The following is a 24775-nucleotide window of genomic DNA, read 5'->3' as shown; positions in this document are numbered from 1 at the left end:
GAAAAGAGAGAGAGAGAGAGAGAGAGAGAGAGAGAGAGAGAGAGAGAGAGAGAGAGAGAGAGAGAGAGAAAACGCCAAAAGATGTATGATATTGTGACGTCAGAATGTTGATTAAATATTTATACCAGGTGGAGGAAGTGTCTATAACTTCGCAACTTCAGAATGAGAGAAAGAGGAGGGATGAGCACTGAAATCCCTCCCCGGAGGCGAGCAGAAAGATTGCGCTGGTGAGAGTTTCGGGCGCACTGAGACGCAGTCGATCTTTTCCTCTTTTTTTTTTTCCGCACTCAAAAAGAGATGATGAACATCAACAACAACAAAAAATCTCCTCTTGTAGGCTATGCGTTTCAAGAAAGATGGTTCCGCTCAAGTTTTTAGAAGGGAGCTACTTTCGATGAGGACTGACCCCATTTCCTCTGCGGATCCAAGTTTTCAATCACTTCATCAGTCCGCAGGACACAGGCGCAGCTGGTGCCAGGGAGAAAACCACCCCTGTCCACATGCGCTGCTCTGCCTCACTTTGGAATCTGTACACTTCTCACCGGGCTCTCACCGCAGACCGACTGGAGAGGAAAACTCCGATGGAGAATCATGCAGCACTTTGAACCCATGGAGACATGGCGCAAAGGCTCCTCACATCTGCGAACAGAGTCAGCGCTAGATTCGCCTTCATATTTACTTTGTCCCTATCCTGTGCGTATTTATGCTACAATATTATCTTCTATCGCGGCGCAGTCATGACAAACCAGACTTACGACGGGAAACGCTGCCCGCCGAGCAAAAACGCAGGAGGGAAGAAACTTCTTGGGAAGCTGGACAATTGCGCTTCGCTGAATGTCAGGTCGGCTTTTCAGCGAGGATCCAGTGATCCCCGGGACCAGAGCAAAGCGCCAGGTTCGCCTGGTGCTCACGGGACAGACGCGAATTTTAAAAATATGAGTGTTGCGCAAAAATATGGGAACAAGAAGCTGCCCAATGCGTTAATAGTAGGCGTAAAGAAAGGGGGAACCAGGGCGGTGCTGGAGTTCATCCGGATACATCCAGATGTGCGCGCACTCGGAACAGAACCGCACTTTTTTGACAGAAACTACGACAGGGGGCTGGATTGGTACAGGTGAGTAAAAATTCGAAAATGAAATGTGAACAATTTAGTCTTTCTGCACATATTCTGTTTTTTTCTTCTTTTGTCTTTAGTCTTGCATGATTTTATGGTCTGATTAAAATTCTAAATGCCCCATCTGCAAAGCAAACTTGAAGGCACTTCTAAGGTTTTTAAATCGTTTTCCACTCCACGAGCCATGAAACTCACAGCAGACACAAAGTTCCTGTCACACATACACACAGTAAAGTCCAATATCGCTGTGTTAAGTCAGCAGAGCTTTATGTCCTGAAGGTTAAGTTAGTGTGGTGCAGTTAACTTTAATCCAGTGTCACAGCTGACTAAAGATGGTTGAGAGACATCAGATCCAAAAATCTTGACCAGCTGAAGAGCCTATAGCTTCTTTAACATCTTAGCAGAGTCACACTCTGTTTGTTCTTATGCTACGTGATATTGATGCAGTAACTTATGTTGAAACATCCCTGGCCAAGTATTGAGTGGATTTACTGTGAAGCTCCAGACACATTCTCAAGTGAATATACATTTCTGTATCATAAAATACTGTTTATTGTTCTTCTGTAGTTGGAAATATTTTTGGAGAAACATAATTTTTCCAAAATATTAGCTGTGGGCCATAATAGTCAACATTTCTAGTACTAAACAGTTGACAAGTATTACTTCATGTGTGATGAATCTATTTAATATTGCAGCAATCAAATTACAGAAATAATTCGGTTAAACTTCTATGATATTCTGAAATCCTGAGACACACCAGCTCTTGAACCTGAAAACAGCACATGTTTTAAATTAGTTTATCCAGAACATGCACACGCACACGCACACACACACACACACACACACACACACACACACACACACACACACACACACACAAACCACAGACGAAAAGAAGAAGGTTTCTAGTAAGAAGAAAAAACGTCGACTTAGACTCTAAAATTCAGAGAGGTTGTGTTGTGTCAGAATGACACACACATGTGCATATTTTGTACAGACACCAAAGTATTTCTATGCTACTATGAATAGATTTTACCCTTAACGTAATCAAATAAATAACCCACAGACCGAAATAAAGTTGTATTGTGTCATGTTCATGTTGCTAAGAATTCTTTTGGCATTTCTGACATGAATCTTAACTTGTATTCAGACAATTAACTAAATACAAGGCCGAAATTGCTGCAATCTAGTTTTGTGGGTGGCATTTCAATGAACACAGACTCATCCAGCTCATTTTAATACTGGCCAGAGCAGAAAAATGCATGTTACTGATGGCTGCAAACAAGCAGGCCTGTTGGTAATCAGGCACTTTAGCTGTCCCTAGTTGAACCTCTACAGCTCCCACATTGTGTTGTACCTCTACAAAACAATGTGTTCAACTGAAATGATTATAATAGTGGTAACTATTCAAGAATAGACAGCACAAATAAGATAGAAACACACGTCACTAAAACCTGGATTGGGTTTAGCAACCATTCCAGGGTGACCACTGGTGGCATCAGCTTGTCCTCCCCTTCAACCCATCAGGATGAATAGGCAGTTGATGTATAGATCAACTGCTGGATATTCTAGGTAGTCACATGTAATTTTTTTCTGTTGCTACTCATCCACAAAAGACAAAAGGTCTAAGCTGCAACAAACAATTATGTCTGCAGTTAGGACCATCATGGTCGACCTTTCCTCCACCCAGGACTTATACAGGGTCAGGAAAAGAGCAGCTAACATGACTGCAGACCCCACACATCCAGGACACAAACTGTTTAAACTTTTACTGTCAGATCAGGAGTACACAATGCTTTTTTGCAAAAACCAGCCATCAAAGATACTGGTTTTGTTAACCACGCTGTCTCTCGTATGAACACAATCAGTACATTTGCAGTCTAAGTCGTCAGCTATCCTACTGTGGGAAAATAAATTGCACCAATGCATTCAGGATTGGTGGACAAACTAACAACACATTTGCTTGTGTATCTGCCACAGACACCAAAGGTTTGGAGGAATGTAAAGCTTTTCTATCCTTAGAGATGTTTGTACATTAACAATGCAATAGAGACAAACACCAGCAGGGGAATCATCAAGTTCAAAAGGCACAGCGGTGTGATAGAGTGGAGCATTGTTGTCACCATACATAAAAGAAGTAAAGTTTCAGCTTTTATCAAACCTCATATTTCTTTCATTATTGGTCCATTTTTTATATAATGAGCATTCTGGCATTAAATTGATTGTTTCTGTCCTGAAAAGTGACAAACAGGAACCATTTCAACTGTTGGTAAACTATTCTTTCAATTCAGCTTTGATAATCGGCCACTTATGTGACAGAAGTCTGATGCAGGAAATTGTAAACCTGACAAATTGCTTACAGTTTGTGTACATACACAAACCAGACTGTCAAGAATAAGACTGGATAGTTTGTCTTTCTTAAAGAATTCCCTGCTCAATATACACTTCTTTTTTCCTTTGAGTTAATGTTTGGCTTTTCTTATTATAGTGGACCACTTACTCTTTTTAAGCAGTGTTTGTTAAGAGGCTATATTGACAGGTGTTACTCATCTAAACCTTCACAAGAGAATGTTTAGATGACTAAAACTTATCTTTGTCCAACTTTGACAGGTTTGTCTCCTGTTTCCCACCTGAACAATGTCCATGTTGCTCCTTCGAATAACTTTCAATGAAGCCGTTGGCTCAATATATTCATCTGAGTTAATGATATTAAACCAACTACTGGACCTACAAAAGTACTATCTTTGATGTTGCTCCACAAATGACAGCCTGTTGTAAAATTCAGTTTACTGAAGTGTTAATGGAAGACTGAGTGGTTGCAATGTCTAAGACAAATTATACATCTATGAGCATTTGTTGAGTGAATTGTTGCATACCTTATAAAACACGCATAAATTTATAGACAACATGTAAAATCGTCGAAGTTTAAAGGGATAATATTATGTAAAATCAACTTTTTAAGTTTGTTTTTAGTCCCTCATCAAAAACATATCTGGAGCGTTACCTTGATTGTTTCAGGATTGGACCTAGCGCCACCTTCGAGACACCGCTCCTTCTCTGAGCTGCAGTTTCTGAGCTTCCACCTCACAGAGCTCTCTCTCCCCACTCAGCTCCTTCAAACTAGCCAGCAGCAATTAGCAAACACCTTAGGGAACTGCACATCAGCTCATCTCATGATACTAACTACTTCTCAGTCCAACTCTGGTTGCAACCCAGAAAATCAAAGAGTTAGATATCTTTTTATTGTTGGTAAGTTAACTATTAGTGATAACAGAGGAGAACACGAACAAAGCAACAACATTTAAAAAAATAAATATATACTGCTCAAAAAAATAAAGGGAACACTTCAGTGTTCACTTAAATGTTAAAGTGTCCCCTTTATTTTTTTGAGCAGTGTATATTTGTTTTCAGAACAAAAACATTATTTTTTTTAGATTGTTTTTTAAGACAGTTGAATGTAACCATGGCACATTAATGCTTGTGTTTGCTGGGTAATATGTTGGTCACATTATCTGAAATCCCACAAGAGCCAACACTTAATATGGCAAAACCCATAACAAGCACTGTTGCACAACAACTATAATTTGGGAAATTGCAGCTATAACATATTTACCTAAGAGTTGTTATTTTAATTTACTATACTATGTGGACACTAGGTCTTGTGAAAATGCTTAATTTTTAAAATATGCAATTGTTTTTACTCTGTAACCTTTTAACATGATGTTAGTCTGCAGCCGGTTTAGGTTCCCTCTAGAATGATGTTCCACTCTCAAGGTTACAGCAAGGATCCATCGTAAAAACTGTGTCTGTACTCATGTCTCCCTTAAAATATAGTGTTTCAGAGGCAGCTTGGCCTGGAGAGTATTTTTAGTAACACTGGTTCTACAGAATTCTGAAATATTGAAAAAATACTCCTAGCAGCTGTCCTTACAGTCGTGTTTTGCACCTTTGACCTCTAAGATAAAAGTAAAAATCTTTATTTTTTTTATATTTCAGTCTCGTTAGTTTTTTTTTAATGCTCAGAAAAAAAACATTAAATTGTGACTTTCTACGCCCATTTCTTCTGTTTAGCAAATCTTTTCCTCAGACATATTTGATAGTATTCAGTTCCAAGAGACGATGACTAACTAATTCCACGTTGCCTCGTTGATGTCCTTGATCAAATAAGTAATTTTGAATGGAGTATTTTACAAAACGCTGAAGAAATTATTCACATTTCGCTTTTTTCACACAATTCTGCCACCAACTTCCAAATACCAAGTAACCATCACCGTAGTCAGTTAACCTTTCCAACTCAAAGTTATGATTTTCAGTATACATCAACGTATGTGTCCTTTAGAATCAGGCAGAAATCTACAAACTGGAACACCAAATTAACTCGCCCAGAGTTTCAGTGTACTGTCCAGTTGTTCTGCACAGTCTGTCTTGTTACATTAAGCATGTGACAGACCATTTAGGCTCAGAAGAAAAATGGTGCAGTGTTCATTACCGTGGCTCCTGAAGAGAACACACGCATGGCCTCATTTATTTTGTGTGCGGGTATTCACACAACGATAAAGGACCTGATGAAAAAGACATTCCTCTGCCGCCAATTTCCTTACTCTTTTCCCTCTGCTTTTTCCATTCTCTCGCAGAATCATAAAGATCAAACAAAAACACATTGCCATACACCATCAAGACTTAAAAGGGCATCTCAGCTCTATTGATTTTACAGAAGTCTATAGCACTTGCAGTTACTTCTTAGAGAAGTGTCGAAATTGTATGAGAGGATGCAGCTGCAAATATTCCAAACGTCCACATTAATTGGCTCGGGGAGGCAGGGTGCTCTGGAACAGTACCATCAGAAGGTTGATGAGGATAGAAAGCCGATTGGTTCTCAGTTAACGTAGAAAACTGCACATTATAGCGTGAGCAATGGTGAGGCATAACTCTGCATTATTAATGTGCTGTCTTCACTCCATGCACTTGTTACCGTTAATTACAAAACAACACATAAGACATTTTTCCAAAGATTCAAGACTGAGACCTGCTGCTCATTATTTAATGCCTGCACCCTTGTACAGTAGCCCCAGTTAAAGTAGCCAGTTTGAGCCTATATCTTTATGAGTGATGCAGGAGCTTTAGATCCCAAGATAATGTAATAATAACTGAACTGAGCCAAGTGCTAAAGACAAAATTGCACACTGAAAAGCAGCTGTGTTATATCAAAATACTTATATAAAATAGAAGCAGCCATAGATAAATCTAGCAATGCTAACATGCCACATTAACATTAAGATGTGTTGGAATTATGCTCCCAGTAATTTTCTAGTAAAGCTGCACAGTGGACCCCCAGTATTTGTGAGGACTTGGGAAATTAGACGCATATACTGACTGTTTTAATTGTATAAAAACCATATAAACACCAAATGAACAGTAGAAACCATCTTAGTGCTACATGAGAAGCTAACATCTAGTCTTCTTTATTTTCCTTTTCGTTGGTACAGCAAGGGAAATGATTGGTGCTCCTGCATTGGGTGCTTTGCAAACGCCAGCCAATGTGTCAAATAGTATTGCAGCTACATGTATTTATGCTTTTCTAGTGAAATTTTTCTCCTCGAAACATTTTAGTTATGCTCTATAGAAAAAAATTGGTAGATTTTCTGCAAATAATTGGAGTAGTTACAGTCCACAGAAAAATTCTGAAGGTGAATCCATTAATACTGAACCACTGCATTTATTTCATGCGCTGTAATTTCAGAACGCATTTCTGCCTATGAAGCTAGTATTTCAAAACGTTGTGGTTTCAAAAACATACCATCTTAAGATTCCTGTATTATAAAGTCATGTTTTGTGATTTTTAGATTACATTGATGTCTACATGACCAGAGTTTTACTCCACCTTCTGAAAGCAGACTTTGCCTGTCCTGCTTCCCCTTTAAATGTTTCAGCACATTTCATGACATTCATGCACATTTCTCTTGTTCAGAAGAAGGAAATTGGACTAGCTGGGAAGTTGGGGATTAAAATTAAAGGAGCATGGGCTATTACTGATATTTAAGGTAATACGTCTGTTGAGCAGCATACTGCAGATTCGCTGTCTGGGCAGATAAACAAATTCAATTAACCAGCTAATATAAGCTTGTTAGACACTAAAAAGCAGAATGATAAAAAGGAGTAATTTTTCTGCACGATTTAACTAAAAACGTCTGATACATTCTGTAGGTATTTATGCTACATTGTTGTTTTCCCACTTCAGCTTACATCTGGTTTTAAACAAGACATAAAACTGTTGTCTTCATATATCAGTGTGTCAGAATGTAAATGAATGTTATAGATAACAGTATTATAACGTTGATAACCAATATATTATTTTAGTAGCAGAAAATAATAAAGTAAATTATTCTTTCTTTTGGTAATATATATCACTAATCTTCATATACTGATGAGAATTTCATTATAAGCCACTTTTATTATGAAGTCAGTGAATACAGAAAAAGTAACATCAAACTTAGCTCCACCTTTTCATTCCCCACAAGGGGTCAAAACTTTGCCAAAAAACTATCCCCTCACATCATTGTGAAAGACATTGACGTTTTTGCACCAAATTCTGAATGTTGCAACTTAAATTGAGACTTGTGGGACCAAGTACAGTTCTTCTAAAATTGGTATTGTCCAATTTTGGTGAGCCTGTACAAACTCTAATCTCAGTCTTGCTGGGGTTGCACCTTGTCTAGTTGTTTTTGATTTACCCCGTCTGCTTCAAGGTTTTGGTCTCAGTGATTGGATTCTCCAAATAAAGAGACGTTATTTGTGGCTTTTCTATTATCTTGAGTCTGCCAATTCTGAGGCAACAATGGCATTTTGGGCAGAGCACTTGCTTTGAAATCGAATAGTGTTTGGCTTGATTTCAGCTTCCTTCTGCCACATGTTGACATGCCCTGGGCAAGGCACTTAACCCTAATTTTCCCCAAGCTGATGTGTGCACATTTGGGAGAGCAAATGGGGTAATGTGGCTCTAAAAAATGCTGTGAATTTAATCTGTTTCCCATGGACATCAACAAGTGATTTTCATTCTCATTAGTGCTTGCTTTGTTGTTATTTTTGTCTGACCATCTTCTGTGAACTTGAGAGAATGTTGTGAGTGAAAATAGTTTAAACTTTTTCTGAAATCCTCAGATTGGGATCTCTGTATCGACAATAATGTTCAAAGTCAGTCAAACATTTCTCCCCTATTCTGTAGCTTGAGTTTAATTTCAAAAACTTCTGGATGACTAAATGCAGAGTTGCTTCTATGAAACTGGCTGATTCTTCATTTACACACACTCTGAAATTTATTATTATAAATTATATTGAAATTATATACATTTAAAAAGAAATAAGAGTAGAATATGTTCTGACTTGGGAAATTTGTCTTTATATTTTTGCATGAATGCTTTGACATCCATACAGAAATAAATGCATCTAAATAAAGGCACGTCTTCATTCTGCAAAAAATAGTGAGCAAGTTTTACCCCATTAAGTCTCAGTAAATGCAATGTTATCTTTCCTGATTAAACATAACCTGACATTCTTTTTCACCATTTCAACACTTTCGCAAGAATGTGTAAGCTTGGATATCTTATTACTTTCCTGCTTATATGTAGATTAAATGTTTCTCGTGTTATGTATTGATGGTGTACATTAATGCATGTTCATCAGCTTCAGGTTAATTTCAAGCTGTTTCTGTTTGGTCACAGAAATATAAAAGAACACACCTTTACAGACAATGTCTCTTTGGATATATTTAGTACTTTGCCATTCTTAGTTCCCTTTTGGAGATCTTCAGCTTGTTAACCTTCCCCTCTTGTCAGACTCAGCGTATGTCTATTGACCAAGGATCAAATCCTGTCTGAGTTGTTCCTCCTCTGCCTCAACTTTCTGCTCTTTTGTACTTTTGCATCATCCGAGAGTGAAATGTTCTAAAGATATGCAATTTGTCTGCTCCCTACATATAAATATCCTTGACTGTCACATTGCTGGAGGCTTTACTATAAAACCTGAAAGAGCCGCTGAAGGCTTTTCTGTGTTTATCTTTCCATTTGTATCAGCTAAGATGCTGCAGTAAAGCTGCAAACAAAATTCAAAAACTAAGAGGGTTTTACAAGGTACGTTGTCATGACTGTCACTGACTGACACCATTAGAATAATGAGAGAAATTAAGCTGTGTTTTCAGCCTGATATTAGCCACCGCAAAATTCTAAAAAACGTTGAAAAATTCATTGTATTTTCACCCAGCAGAATATTCTTGCTTTGGCCATGATCTTATGCGTTCAGTATTATTAAAAAGATAACAAAGAAAAGTCTCAGAAGGAGCACGGATACTCATTTGTAAATGTTTGGATTTCAAAGGCTTCTCTATTTCAGTGTGTGTCGATATTTTTGCCTTGCCACATGTTAATGTGACAGCTCAGAGCTCAGTTCAATTGAACGCGTTATTGCTCAAGGAGAGCAAATGTCAGTCATTTCCCCTTGCAGGACAAACCTTGAGTAATTCTTATTTGAGGAGAGTCCTAAGTTGAAATGACAGCAGTTAAATAGGATCTTGTTCAACATAGATTTTTTTTTTTTTTTTTACTTTTGTGTCTCTCCATCACTGCGTCGTCAAACTTTTGATTTACGTATTCGACTAAGAAGCTTTCTGATGACAAAAAGAAAGCCTCTTGAAACATCAGGCTCATTCTGCCTTTTATTTTTAGCCAATTTCTCTCCAATTAAATCAGAGAAATAGATGTGTGGCTCCCGTGATGCTAAATTGCCATTCACCTCTGTTCCTGGCTGGGCTGAAATGGGCGCAGGATTGCTGTAATCACCTGGACTGCTGGACTGTTAACTCCTAATAGACTTTTGGAGGTGGCAGGTTTCTGTTACTTGTGATTAATGATCAGATATCACATCTGTAATCAAAGTGAGTGATAGTTTAATAATGGAGCGGCCTCAGCAGTGAAGATTTATGCTGTCATATCAGCAGAGAGGGCGATGCCATTTTTAGGAAGTACGGTGCCAGAGACATCACGAGAATCATCCAGCTCAAGAACATTTTCTCTGCTCTGTGAATCTGTGTTATGGATACTGTCAGTAGGTTTGGACAGCAGGTTGTCCATCTTTGTTTGAAAGTGCCTCTTCATGAGACGTCATCATTAATAGTTTGAACTTGGTTAAGAATGAAAATCGTATAGAAATCAAACATTTTCTTATAGTCAAATCTGTGTGACCATATGAATAACATAAAGCAGTTATCAGAAAAAAAATTCTTACTTTAATAGCTTGCAATTTAAAATAAAACAAAACAAAGAAAAACTGTTGTGCTTGTTTTAAAAACATGGTTTTCAAATTCCACTTACCTAAATCCTTACTCGCCGGATGCTAAGATTTGGTACATATGTTCATTACTTCTTATAACTGCATTCCAAATAAAGTGCAAACCGATACCATTAGTTCTCTTTATGTTATTGTGCATTTTGGTAATATAAACCCAGGGGAATTTGTCTTTAAAAGTTATCGCGTTGATGTTTTGTTGCTAAATTACCCCAGAGAGCAGACAACCATGGAATGTAATGAATATTGTTTAATGGGTAAAGTTCATTATCAAACCTTTTTAATGGCAAACATTAAGCTTTTGTCCCATGAGAGGCAAGTGGCATTAAGTAAAAGCCCACTGCCCATAGAAATCGTTGTGATTAACCAACCAGGGTACATCTGGTGATCAATGTTTGCATAACATTTGCACTCAATAAAGTTTAGTCATAAAATGTGAATTTATAGGAGCAAAATGCAAGCATGATTGAAGATGGAAGTTTGATAGTAAAAGGGAGTCTAATTATGGGAGCTTATGTAAAGTCCAGAACAGAGAGGGAAGAAAAACCAAATACAGAAAAAGCGCAAGTGAAGAATCCGTGTATGATTCGTTCTTTGGTTTTTTCGTTTCAAAATAAAATTGGAAAAACCAAACAAGCATGTGTTTTTTTTGTTTTTAAAACAAAATTAGAATAACGGCAATTGCAAAAGTAAAAAATAAAACGACCTGTTAATTTCACTTGTCATTATTTCATTATTGACAAGCGATCTGACCCGGACGTTCTCTCTGTCCGGCTTATACAGGGGTCGTATCATACACATTATGCAGGCTGCAGGGAGACAAGCTTGTTCGTTTTAGGCTATATACTGTAGTCTTTTTTTGCCAGCTGCAAGTCAGTTGAAATAATGCTCCTGTGAGAAATAAATAATGCCGGACATTGGTCACTTGCGGCTGGCAGAGAATACTACAGCCTACATAATGTGTGTGATATGGTCCCTGTGTAAGCTGGACAGAGAGAACTTCCGGGACAGACCGCTTGCCAAAAATTAAATAATGAAAACCGAAATCGACAGCACGTTTTCTTTTTTATTTTTGCAATTGTCGTTTTTCTAATTTCGTTTTAAAAACAAAAAAACACATGCCCGTTTTGTTTTTCCAATTTTATTTTGAAACGAAAAAACCAAAGAACGAACCATACACAGATTGTGAAGCATAAGTGGGTTTTGAAAGAAAATTTGGAGTTGTCATTTAAGCATGTTTATTTTTTTTATGCAAGATGTTCAACAAAAAGCATGTAAAAAGGTTGCTGTTTTCTAGATGACCAGTTCTCATTGTTTTGGCTCTAGATGGTCACCGGAACATGTACAAGTTATGCTGAACGCAGCAGAGAGAACTTTTCTTTAACTGACAGCATGTAAAACTACATTTTAAGATCAAATCATTTTGGTATTGCTGCAATAAATTCAAGTTCATTGATTGCGCACAAAGAGATGAGTCAAAGTTGACCTTTACATGTTCAGAGTGTGTGCATCACTGATGAGACTGCACTGTTCTTAAGAGGAAGATGATTTTCAGCTGGATACACCTGTCTGGAACAGAATAAGCAGTCTCTTTCCCCATGTTGATAGTTCTAGATTTAATGTCGCACTTATATTTTCTTATTAATCGAAGTAGAAATGAACAAAGCCTTTACAAGTGACCACTGGTTCTTGTTATTCATTTTAAATCGAAAAGAAGTGTAAATGCTTTCTTTTTTTCAAGGGCTAAAGAGAAAACCAGACAATTCACAGATATTATTGGTCTGGGAAAAGAAAAATAATAAATACATTTGTTTTAGGTACATAGTTAATTAATACATTGCATGTCAAGATTAGGTAGATTTAGCTTTTTTATTAAAGCTTGACTTTACCAGAGTAAGTGATGTGCAGTCATGAGGAGAGAAAGCAGAGTATTCTCTTCTTGTGGAAACTTGATTCTAACCTAAAAACAAAAGGCCTCCAGGGAAAATATTTCATTATGAGAGATAATGAGAGGCAAATGATTTCAACAAAAATAAGACAAAAAAGCTGCAGGAAAGCATTTATTTTACATTTTAAAAAAAGTGTTTTCGTATCAAGCGGTAACAATCATTTTGTCAATCTTCACTCACCAAAGATATTCACAATGAAAACGATAAATTAATTTCTCAACTTACTTTAAAAGGGAACAATTCCAGCAGAATAATATGCATAAAATACACAAAAAAATAATAAAAAGTTTCAGCATAAACACTAATATAGCACAATATATGTCCTCGTGTAAAGAGACTGATATAAAAAAAAACAGCATTTTTCTATCTTTTAGAGTTATTCATCTTTCAGCAGACCGTTTATAGTGGCTGCCTGTGGTGTTGTTGATATTACACAGATTCAGTTGTTACTTTACATTAGTTGTTCTTTGCTTAGGTTTGAAAAAAAGTAGGGAGAAAAAAAACTGCAGTTACGACATCAATTGCAGTGGTAAAGGATCCTGCACAAATTAGCTTTCAACCATGTTCCCCAGTAGAAGGTTTCATTTACAGTATCGAGCAGATCTTTCACACTTGAGTTCATTTTCCCAGAGGGATTAAAATGTCAGGGCCTGGCCTGTAATGCATCCTGACTTAAAGTTTGGCCAAGAATCGTGAAGAAGATTGTAAATTACCCCAAAGAAATTTGCAGTTGATTCTGAGTGAGGTGGCTGTAATCAATCGAGGCACTTCTCTGAAATGTCTGTTAATCAAGATGTGTGTCTGGACATGTGAGTGTGAGCGGGTTCTCCCATTTGTCAGGGCCGAAAGACAGGTTTTCTCATTTCATTTCAAGTGTTTCCAACTTCTATAAACTTTAGTAACCCTTGGAGCAAGTCTGTGGGTATACCTACGTGGGTTTTCTAATTGCTTATAATTATTATCTTCTAAGAGCCAAGAAACTTGGAGCATTTGGAACTCAGTTTTATCTTTTCATTTCAGATAGCATGTGCAGCGTTATTAATTTCTTGAGGGCGTAGTGAAAGAAAAAAAAAAAAAGAAGCAAAAAGTACATTTCTGATGGTTGATTTAGAAATCTGCCTCAGGTGTAGCATGATCTCCCACTGACTCTGGCTATCTCAATAACCAGCAGACACATTAAACGGGGCCGTGCCATGCATTTTTTTGTCGATTCATTTACTGTTTCTATGTGCACCACTTCAAGTGATAAACTTTGTTGGTTCTTAAGCATCTAATAAAGTCAGTCACACAGAGCCATGTGAGTTGTGAATGCTAATTTAGTTAAAACTAGACAAATAAACCTGAACACGAGGCTTCACTACAAATACCAGATCAAAAAACATTTTGTAGATATTAAAGGCACCCCTCAGTGTTCCTCATTAACATTACAGCAATACAACATTGGAACCCATGGACCCAGACTGCTCCCACTGACATGAAAGCATCCCTGATTTCAATACGAAAATAAGGACTGGTCCTCTTTGATCACTTGATTGCACCATCTTCTTCTTTCCTGTGGTCACACATAACTAATCCTTGTAAAACACAACTGGCAGGTGGAATATTAGTGGACATAATGCTTTTAGTATCTTTTTAATGAGGGGTAGACCATAAGTTTTGCTTTTATAAACACAAAGAAACAAGACGCCTCATTTCTTGTTATTGGTTCACTTAGAAAATACTAAAGGGACAATAGCTTAATCTCATATCCTTGCTCTGAACTTTACTAATGGACAAACTTAAAATATAAAATATTAAAATGCAAATAGACCATTAAAATACACTATTTATCCATGCTTTTAGATCTAGTTGAATTTAAATTCTTCTTAAGCATTCAAATAACAAGTGTAAAATGTTCAAATTCTAAAGATATGCAAACACCAGTTTTTTGTTAGCTTACCCTTAGTGAAAAGAAGCTTTAAATTTAGTGTACATGTTCAAAAATGTACACTAAATATTCATTGTTCACCACCTAAACATTCTGAACTAGACTGACACCTCCTAAAGGAAACGGCTTTCATTCAGTCGTCATAATTTGTCTGAATGAAAAACAAAGCATTGTTTTTGCCTTTACATGGGTTGCATCATCAAACCGACTTTGTTTACAGGCATCCGGTAATACAACAAACCCTCACTCTAAGTAACTTCATGTAATCTTTCTACACATTTTTAATTCTCCTTTTTTGGTCGACCTCTCGGCTTCCTGCCATGTTGGTTCCAAACTCGGCATCTGATAGAATCACTGCCTCTCAAGTGAAACCGTCTATCTCAGTCTGACTTCTCTGACTTTATCTGCAAATAATCAAAACATCTGCTGTCCCTCTGATGTGCTCATTCCTGATCTTACATATCCTTGTCACTCTCAGAGAGAACCTCAACATCTTGAACTCTGCACCCTCCAGTTCTGCCTCATAGCGTTTCCTCATTTGCACCGTCTCTAAATCAAACATTGTTGGTCTCATTACTGTCTTGTTCACCTTTCCTTTTATTCTTGCTGATACCCTTTCATTACACATCACACCTGACACATTTCTTCACCCATTCACACACTTCTCCGCCTCTTCTCCACACTCTCCGTTGCTCTGGGCCACTTAAAGTCCTGAACCTTCTTTACTTCTACTCCTTGTAGCATCACCGTTCCACATGTGCTCCTCTCATTGCCCCAGATGAGTAACATGGTGTTTGGCATCTTGTGTAAACGCCAAAGCAAGTGTGAATTGCTTACTAAATTTCTGTCCATATACATTCTGTGTTAACTTCTAAATCATCAAACTTGCAAATTTATGACATCTTGTGGCAACTTATATGTTTGATGGACTGAGAAAAGTTAGAAGTCGCAGAACTATTAATGATTAAGCCCTTTTTTTTGGTTGTCTCAGTTGTATATCCTGCCCATAGAAAATGTAAACAAGTAAGTAAAATGATCAGTTTAGTCTATTAGTTTACACAGTTGGTATATATGCCCTCAGCTTACACTTTTAACTTTTACTCTTTCAAGGCAATATAGTCAAACCAAGAGGAGAGGCATCACAATTTGGTATCCACAAGAATGCGAAAGGGAACATCTTTTGTTCACCATCCACAATTAATGCTGAGACTTAACAGAACTCACGTGAGGTTCCTCTTGAATGAAACAGCCTCGTTTGTTTCAGAGTTGTAAGAAAAAGTCAGTTCCACTCACATTCATGCACATCAGTAATAACTTGAAGCCACACCGAGTTTTCCTCATCGTAAATTACTTTTCCACTCCATAACACCAACATGGCATAAGCTGGCCAAAGCATGTGAAACAGTGATAATTGTGGGGAGAAAAGGAATTTTCACACCATCATATTAAACCAAGGTGAAAAAGAACTTCAGCGATAAACTTCCCCAATAAATTTAAAAACAACAAAGTTATCTAACTAAAGTGCCTATTCCTAAGTACTGGAACTGTATCCTCATCACAAATAGATGTTATACTTTATGTGGTGTTAAAGCCTGGATCTGCCGTAGTCTTAGTCAATAATAACAGCTGTCCTAGCTACCAATGGTGAAATTTGTGTGATGTCACAAGACCATTTTCAATTGGATGCGCCCCGGCTGAGTCATTGTGTTTTCTGGAAGTACCATGGCAGCTGAGGCAGATCAGGGGTGTGATGTAATGATAACAGATGGGCTCTGGCTGTGCCATTAGCTGGCATGAAGACGTAATACTACCTCTACAAGGTGCTTTTTTTGGCGCTCTATTTCTTCCATGAACACACATTGAACAGATTGTGGTGAAGTTCCACACACAGAACAGAGCACTGGACTTTAGCCAAGAGTAACACGTTAGCAAACCAAGAAGCTGTCAAATGGCCATTAATGTGTTTCAATCTTTAGACTACATACGTCCAACACAAATTTTATAAGCAGCACTGCATATCAACTGCCGTGAGCTCCTTTTCACATCTTTTCTCTCTGTAATTATGACTTCATTTATGAGAGCTCACATGCTGTCGTTTGTTGATGGGGACATTTTTTCAAACGCTACGAGTTTCCAGATGTGGCTGCTTAAGAGTCCATCAGTCATACCTATCATTGGTTGCAACCCACCAGTTTTAAATAGCCAGCTAACATTTTATGAATGATTTTGGATGGTGGGAGGAAACATCATTGACCTTCTACTGCTCGGCAACAATTATATGTGCATATTAAAATTTGCCTTTGCTTAAGAAAATGGACCAACTTTGACAGATTCAGCTTGAGACCATCCTGTCAAAATGAGTCAGAACGCCTCCAGATGCAATCCAGATGCATTTTGATTCCAATTGTGTAATGCATACATTAACGCCTTTGAAAGCGTGCTTTGCTAGATCTCATCTTATTACCAAATGCAAATAAATTTTTCACCAGGAACTGACTTTGACAAACGCTTCGACAATATTATCTGCTTTCAAAATTAAACTCTTGCATTAATCACAATACTATAAACAGAGTATTGGTAGCTAGAAAGGTATTGGTAGCTAGAAAGAAAATAACAAGTGGCTTTCTATATTACAAAAAAATCAAATTATTTCTCACTGGCTTTCCACCTTGAAATGTGTTTGTCTGTTCTATCTGCTCCATCAGTGTTTTATATCTTCTGTGTAGCAGTCATTTAATCTATCAGGCACTAAGACTCCCTGGGAGTAAACAAACAGAACAGCTGTAAAAATCAATAACTCCAGACAAGCTAGGTACTGCAACTTTATCTGATGAACAGGCTCACCATTGTAGTTTGTATTCAAACAAAATAGCAAACCTGAATGAAATATATCTTTGTGAATTATTCTCCAGATTGATTATCTTTTTTTTTTTTTTTACCGAATGTCTCTCTATCTTCACGCAAATGATGTGACATGCTTGGAAATGTAGTCAACAGACTAGACTTGTAACTGTCATGAATCCAGCCAGCAGTAGTATTTTGAAAAGCAACATTTGTGAACTTTCACTGTGAGTGTTGTCAGTTCAGTGTTCTGATACAAGTTGCAGTTTTGAACCAGAACGTACAGATCTTTTTTTTTTTTTTTTCTAAAGATAGTAAAAATGCATGGAACTGACAAGTCAGAAATCAAAGATCCTCCCTTCAGCGGAAATAAGGGCTCTGAAGATTATCCAGCATCTTGGATATAGCCGCAACTTTTTTTATTTTTTTTTATTTCTGTGTGTGTTGGTGTGCATGCATCTGCGTGTGTAGCAAAGCTGTTTGCTCGGAAAGGTGTCGTTCTCATAAAAGATTAATAGTTCCCCGGTGGCCCTGAGGCACCCAAGCCAACAACTCGGGGATCATAAATAAAACTAAATGGATCAATATTTCCAAGACTTTAGCAGTAACCTATGGCTACCCCTACCTTGAGAGAGAAAGCTCTGAGAAAGGTTAGGTTTTAATCGAACCCTTCCTCTGGTAATAATAAAGAAGGTGTCCTATTTATCATCAGCACTGTGTCGCAACGTACCTAAAATAAAGAAACTGCTCTGCATTCTGTAACAGTAACTATAGAAATTTAGACATCGCATCTTCTGATGTCATTGACCCAATAACCAGTATCAAAAGAACTAATGAGATTATTTCTCCTAAATTGCCGAGTTTCTATGCTGATGATGCAACCGAGTCACATTACTGTCTGGAGAAAACAGACAATCATGAATGTATGGCTGGTCTCTGAATGGTAAATGAAGCATTTGGTCTCCAAACTGCCAGACACATTTGGTTATTAATCAACTTTTATTGACCAAAGTGCCAAAGCAAAATGAAGTATTACAGCAGGATGGAAACCTCTCCTTGATGAACATGACAAATGCAGTCATTTGCCTGAAGCTTGCAGAGCCATTATTGGTGCAGTATGATGGTAATTGTGATGCATGTTTTGATTATACAACCTGACCTGTCACTGTCGAGTACCTGAAAATTCATCCAAAATTTGAACGTTTTTGTGTTTTATCTCAGCAGCAAATCTGAGACTCACGTATAGCTTTGTTTAGATTTATTTCATAGGTTTACAATGTAAAACAAGTTGTCTTCATTGTATTTGCATTAATTATCAATTTGTTATAAATACTTTAGCAAAGCATATGAATCCACCGGCCTGAATGATGAGTAGTTTCAACTCTAAGATATGAAAAAAAATTTTTTATCTAAGTTTATGCAAGATCTTTTTGCTCTCTTATGAATGCCCAGAAGAAAACCCTCAACATACATTTGATTGAGTTGGAATAATCAGAATATTATGCAGTTGTGAAAGCTGCCAAATATTGAAGGACTGTGCCAGACGAAAATAGATAGTGCCTTCCTGAAGAGAGAATCTTGATGCTAGGTTGAACAAATTTGATGGTAGAAATGTGACGATCAGAACTGGAAGTGCAGACGTCTAGTTTAGGTCATTTAAGAGTGACGCAAGACCCGGGCCAAGAGTAAGACATGTCATCCATTTATCTAAGGCAGTTCCTCGGAGACAAAAAGTTCTGAAAATGATTCTTTGAATCCCTTTCTTTGCACTTTAATGTTCAGACCAGTATTTTATGCAATTTTCAAATTTTGCAGCAGTGTCCTCACCTTGCATCATGTAAAGCAATGCAGAAGCTTTGTCCTCACTCATGAAAATGCACTTTGGCTTCCCAAATGCTTGAAGTAGATTAAAATGTTCTTGATCACTCATAAAAAAACAGGGTTGACTTATAAATTGCACATTATACTAGACAAGATTATTTTACAAAATGCCCTTATTTTTACAATTAGAGCCACATAAAATACATTTGAAATAAGCCAACATTAATTTAAAAAAACAAACAAACAAACAGAAAAGCAGCAGCTCTTAATAACAGAACTTAAAGCTTCTAATCTTAGGATGAAAGTGAAGGTTGATTGTACAAACTCCCCTAAGTCATGACGAAGGACTGCTGACCTAGCATGACTTCATAAAAGCAGTAAAGTTATTATGAGCATGTTTACCGCTTCATAAAACAAAACCAAGCGTAAAATTTACAGCTTTCATATAGTCAACATTAATTTACTCTGGCATACTAAACTTTTATGCATTTTGTCACATTTTTAATATATTTAGTAGGATGTCATGTATTTTTGTTCACCACATATTTTATAAGAGTACAATTTGGTCAAAGCAAGAAGGCTTCTTTTTTTTTTTCTTGACTTTGACTTTTAATACCAACTGTACATTGTGATATTACTTCACTTTGGTAGCCTATCATTATTTTTTGTAACTTTTCTAATATACATAAAGTTTCAGGTGCTGTTTTTATGCTCCAGTTGGAGCATTCCCCTGACGTACATATCCATAAAAAGAGAAGCATCTTTGAAGTGTTCCGAGAAGGGCAAAAAAAAGCTCTTATTCACATGGTTTTTTTTGTTTTTTTTTCCCACACTAGGGGACTGATGCCACGCACACTCGACAGCCAGATAACGCTAGAGAAGACTCCCAGCTATTTTGTGACCAGAGAGGCACCTCACCGCATCTCCAGCATGTCTCATGATACTAAGCTGATTGTTGTGGTACGAAACCCTGTCACCAGAGCCATCTCTGACTATACCCAGACTCTATCGAAGAAGCCCGACATTCCCACATTCGAAGAGCTAGCCTTCAAAAACCAAAGTCTGGGTCTTGTGGACACGTCTTGGAACGCCATTCGGATTGGAATGTATATCCTTCACCTGGAAAACTGGCTGCAGTATTTTCGACTGTCACAGATGCATTTTGTGAGCGGCGAGCGGCTGATAACGGACCCAGCGGGGGAAATGGGCCGTGTCCAGGACTTTCTAGGGCTGAAACGGATAATCACGGACAAGCACTTCTACTTCAATCGAACCAAAGGTTTCCCCTGTTTAAAGAAGCCCGAAAGCAGCAGCCAACCTCGATGCCTCGGCAAATCCAAGGGCAGGACTCACGTACAGATTGAGCAGGAGGTCATAGAGCAGCTGCAGGAGTTTTATAGACCTTTTAACATCAAATTCTATGAGACTGTGGGACAAGATTTCAAGTGGGATTGAATGTACTTTGAACAAAAAGAGAGCGAACAGTTTATAAAAATGCCTACCTCTGGAAACAAGTTAATTGAGAATAACTTTAAAATATATTTAACTGAGTACTAAGCAGAGTTCATACTATGATCAAATAAGTGGTATTAAGATTATAAATCTATAAATATGGGTTTATCATGTGGGTCATCTGGGGAGAAGTGTAATTTATTTATTGATACATAAAATATATACCAAACAATTTTTCTTCCCATCAACATACCAATTAAATATTTTTCAATCTATTTTAGTGGATCAACTTATTTACCAAAATAACGTCACAAAGCTTTCCCGCCATTTGCCATCACCATCCACACAATTAAATATTTATTATCCAGATTCCTTATTTATTCATTATTTCCTCTGAAAATGATCTGCTGTCCTTACTATTAAAATGAGCACTCCACATGAAGTCGCCTCATAATGTCAGATTAATAATAACATCAGCCTGTCAACATCAGCAGACAAAGTGTGGAAAACAGAAGTGAAAAATACTGTGAGAATTAACAAATTAATAGGTTTAATCAAAGATCTCATATATATATATATATATATATATATATATATATATGTTTACATTTTGGTGGACTTTAGTTTTTTTCTGTGTTTGTATTCCTATTGTGATCATCAAAATAAAAGTCCTAAATACCAAAAACATTTATTGGCAATAAATTATTTTCAGTAAGGGTGCATGGAAAGGAAATATTTTATGGTGTCTTTTTAAGTATAAGATCAAATTTTCAGAAATCTGACATTTGCATACACATTCTGGTCATGGCTGTTAAAAAAATGTCTGAATACTATGATTGCAAAGTTACTATTATTAAGCCTTTTATTTATGTCTATGTCAATAAATAAAATGTCAAATTAATGATATTTTGCTGCTTGTTTAAAACTTGGAATCCTTAGAGCACTAAAATGTCTCAATTTTGTTTTGAAATTCTGCTTTCTGATTCAAATGAGAATGATAACCTGCAGTGAACATATGTAACTCCTCCTTTCTACCTGATGAGATCATGACAGAGACTTCTGTGAGCTGGTTAGGACTAAATCAGTATAAAGTCTTAAGAGAGAGATAGGAAAAATGACGCCCAAAAAAATACACTAACCCAGCACTAAGTGAAAGCCTAATTAAAATAACAAAGCATGGATCAACTCAGTTAAAGTTTGGCTGTGAAATTGACTTCCATTAATTGTGACTTTTTGTTTTGTTCACATCCAGTATAGTCGCAAACTAAGCCCTGTTTTTGCCTCTATGCTTCTGCTGGAGAGAGCAGAACCCAGAACCTTTGCATGATAGACTCTGACAGAGAACAGCCAGCCAACTTGGGCAGAGAGAACAGCTGTAAAGCCTGACAATCCCTCCAGCTAAAGAAGAAGAGCTGAGGGCAACAATTCACATTGGTTCCAAAAAAAATGGATTTTGAAATCTTTCCCAGTGTCTGCTGGAGACAGGCACCATTCCCCCTGTAGTGACAAGCAGGTATGGACCAGGGATGCCCAAGTTCAGTCCTAGAGTTGTTATTCTGCAATTTTTAGATGCATCCCTTCTCTAAAACACCAAATTCAAATAAACACTTTGTTACCAGGCCTCTGCAGAGCTAAATGGCATTTCAGTCAATTGATATACACTGTATTGGAGAATAAATGTATCCAATAGATGCGGGATAGTAGCTCTACAAGACCAGGCTTAGTCACCTCAGGTCTAGAAGGTAGAGTTTAGGAGTTTTTAGATTTTTTCATCAATATGAAGAACCCTTCCAGGCTACCCAGGCAAATTCTTTAGAAAAGCATATATTGGCTTCATAAATTACTGAATGACTTGAACTAAAATAGTCAGAATCAGAGCTTAAAGTTTGTCCCTGAAGTAAAACTGGGATGACAATATAACTTCTACACACAGAGTGAATCAAAAATGTACTTTTAAGTGACTATTCACCCATATCCCACCGAGAAGATTATATGAAACATACCGAATTACTGTGCTTGACAGTTTCCAGCGATCCTGTTAAAAGTTAAAATGTTCCTTTCCAAATGCTTCTCTGCATGTCTTGATGTCATTTTCGTTCGCAATCCTTTTTTTCCCCCTTGACAGATTTAATGCTGTCACTGCTCTGAATGGCTCTCCGTGCTGAGCAGCTGCATTAACCTCGTGATTTTTCACCCTGAAGCCAATCAGAGTTGTCATTAATGATTTCCATCAACGCATCTTTGACAAGGAAGAGATAGGAAATTTCTGAAGGGGGTAATAATGGGTCCCGTATCTGAAAAAAAAGCAAAAAACAATAATGCTTCAGTAATAGTCTCAAACTATTTGCATGTGAATTTGCATTATAAGCTCAAAACTTGTCATGTAGATTCCTACAGCAAAATTGCACAAGACCTCTGAGTAAGGTTAGACTTTTCAGTATGTGGGTTTTATGTAAAACCAGAACATCAAACAGGATGTTCTGGACTCATGAGATCCCATAGTCCTCACGGGTCAAGACCCTAAACTTGGTCTTCTTTTAATCATTTTAATCACAATAGCATGCTGATGATGATTTGCATTAACTTTCGAATTCAATATGCTCTAAACTGGAAACAACAAAACCATCTTAATTTAAGTGCATGTCCATTTAAAAAGAAGTTTAGAAAAATAATTCATTTTATATTAGCTTTTAATTAATGAGAACTTGGATCATAACTTTATATAAGAAATCAAGGGGATCAATAACAAAATCCCCAAAGTCAAGGTATATGATAGGAGTTAAGATACAACTACTAGAGCTAAGATCTTGTTCATGTGTCTTTTCAATGTTATTTATTTTTCTTTCTTGGGAAAAGCTAAGTTTCCAACACTCCTTATGATGCATCTACTTATTTGATTCAGGTATGGACAAACCAGTTTCCCAGCTCTGAATGCAAACACTTTGAGCTTAACATATTTAATTTTAACATAGTTACATAAAAATAACTAATATTGCTCCACATGACAGGATAAAAAAAAGAAGAAAACCACACAGACTGAAATGGGTGAAAACTAACACCAGTTTCTGTATGCCTGGGCTACTGCATGAAAGATTTCTCCGACTTTATCTATTCACGTTTCACTTTTTATTGCTTAATCCCCTGCTGCACGCCTGTGAGTCCGGGCGCCTTATCCAGGCACGGTTAGACTAATGTGCTAATGCGACAATGTGACCCACCATATTAAGGAAATTGGGTATTCATTTGCTTTCCAACTGATGAACTCATGTCTGTTGGCCAACAGCAGTATTTAAACTGTCATTTGCGATATTCCTTATTAATATTTGATTAACCTGCCAGTGCTGTCTGCAGCTGGCTGCTACTTAGTGAGCCATCAGCAGACATACCAGTTTAGCAAAAAGCTCAACTTTATCTCCGTTCAGTTAATTATAAGTTTTCCCCAAGAATGCTTAGGGCTGGATGACATGGCACTAAGGAAACTCTTCTCCCCCACACACCACATGACACTTAATGTATACTTTAATGTTTAATTAGTCCTATAGATGGCTTCTTTCTGTTTTAGTCATAAAACATCAGATGAATATTTTAGTCAATTTTTGTAACTCCTATAGAGGATCATAGGATTGTACTGAAATATTTTTTTGAATATTTTCCTAAGGCATCAAATCTAACACCTGCAATGCCACTTGTGTATATATTGTAATAACTCCTCATTATAAAGAAACAAAGGTTCACTGGAAAACTAAAAGCTGTCTGACTGACCACTCTAACCTTCAACGTAAATACCAAAGAAGCTGTTGTAAATGTCATGAACTTTGAAAGACTCTGAGGTAAAATAAACCTCTGGCGCTCATCAGAAATGTCTAACAGTTCATACTGGAATCCATTAAGCCAGAGCGAATTTATTTTCCACTTCATTAAATGAAAACATAATGAGTCCAAAAGGCTTTTATAACTGCTGCTGCTAAAGCTCTTAAATTTAACACCAAACATCTCAAAGAGAAGCAGCTGTGAAATATGAGATGTTGTAAAGATCACAAAATGAAAGACTGACACAAAAGAAAAATCATTTAAAGGGCAAATATCAGATTTTAGAACTGGAAAACTTAAACATCCTGAAAATTTGAAATGCTGATATCTTACAATTGGTTATCCCCCTTTTTCAAGGCAAAACGTTATTTTCATGTCATTTTCTGACAACAAAAGGCAGTCTGAACTCGATAAATACTTCAAGATATAAATGGTGACACAGCATCTGCAACCAATTTTCCTGCTCCGCATTGTTGTAAATGAAAAACAGATTGTTTTCTTGATAAAAACGATCCTTTAAACAGA

General features: G+C 37.1%; 1 protein-coding gene across 1 annotated transcript; it reads left to right on the top strand.

Moving 5' to 3' along the window:
- hs3st2 (heparan sulfate (glucosamine) 3-O-sulfotransferase 2) lies at positions 1-24775 on the top strand. The gene is made up of 2 exons (XM_008415932.3): positions 1-1114; positions 19825-24775. Exons 1-2 carry the CDS (start codon positions 618-620, stop codon positions 20441-20443), a joined length of 1116 nt encoding a protein of 371 aa, XP_008414154.1. The 5' UTR covers positions 1-617; the 3' UTR covers positions 20444-24775.

The sequence above is a fragment of the Poecilia reticulata genome, chromosome 8 (genome assembly GCF_904066995.2).
Source record: "Poecilia reticulata chromosome 8, P_reticulata-male-v2, whole genome shotgun sequence".
In the NCBI taxonomy this organism is placed as follows: Eukaryota; Metazoa; Chordata; class Actinopteri; order Cyprinodontiformes; family Poeciliidae; genus Poecilia; species Poecilia reticulata.
This window is presented reverse-complemented; position numbering and strand designations above follow the sequence as displayed.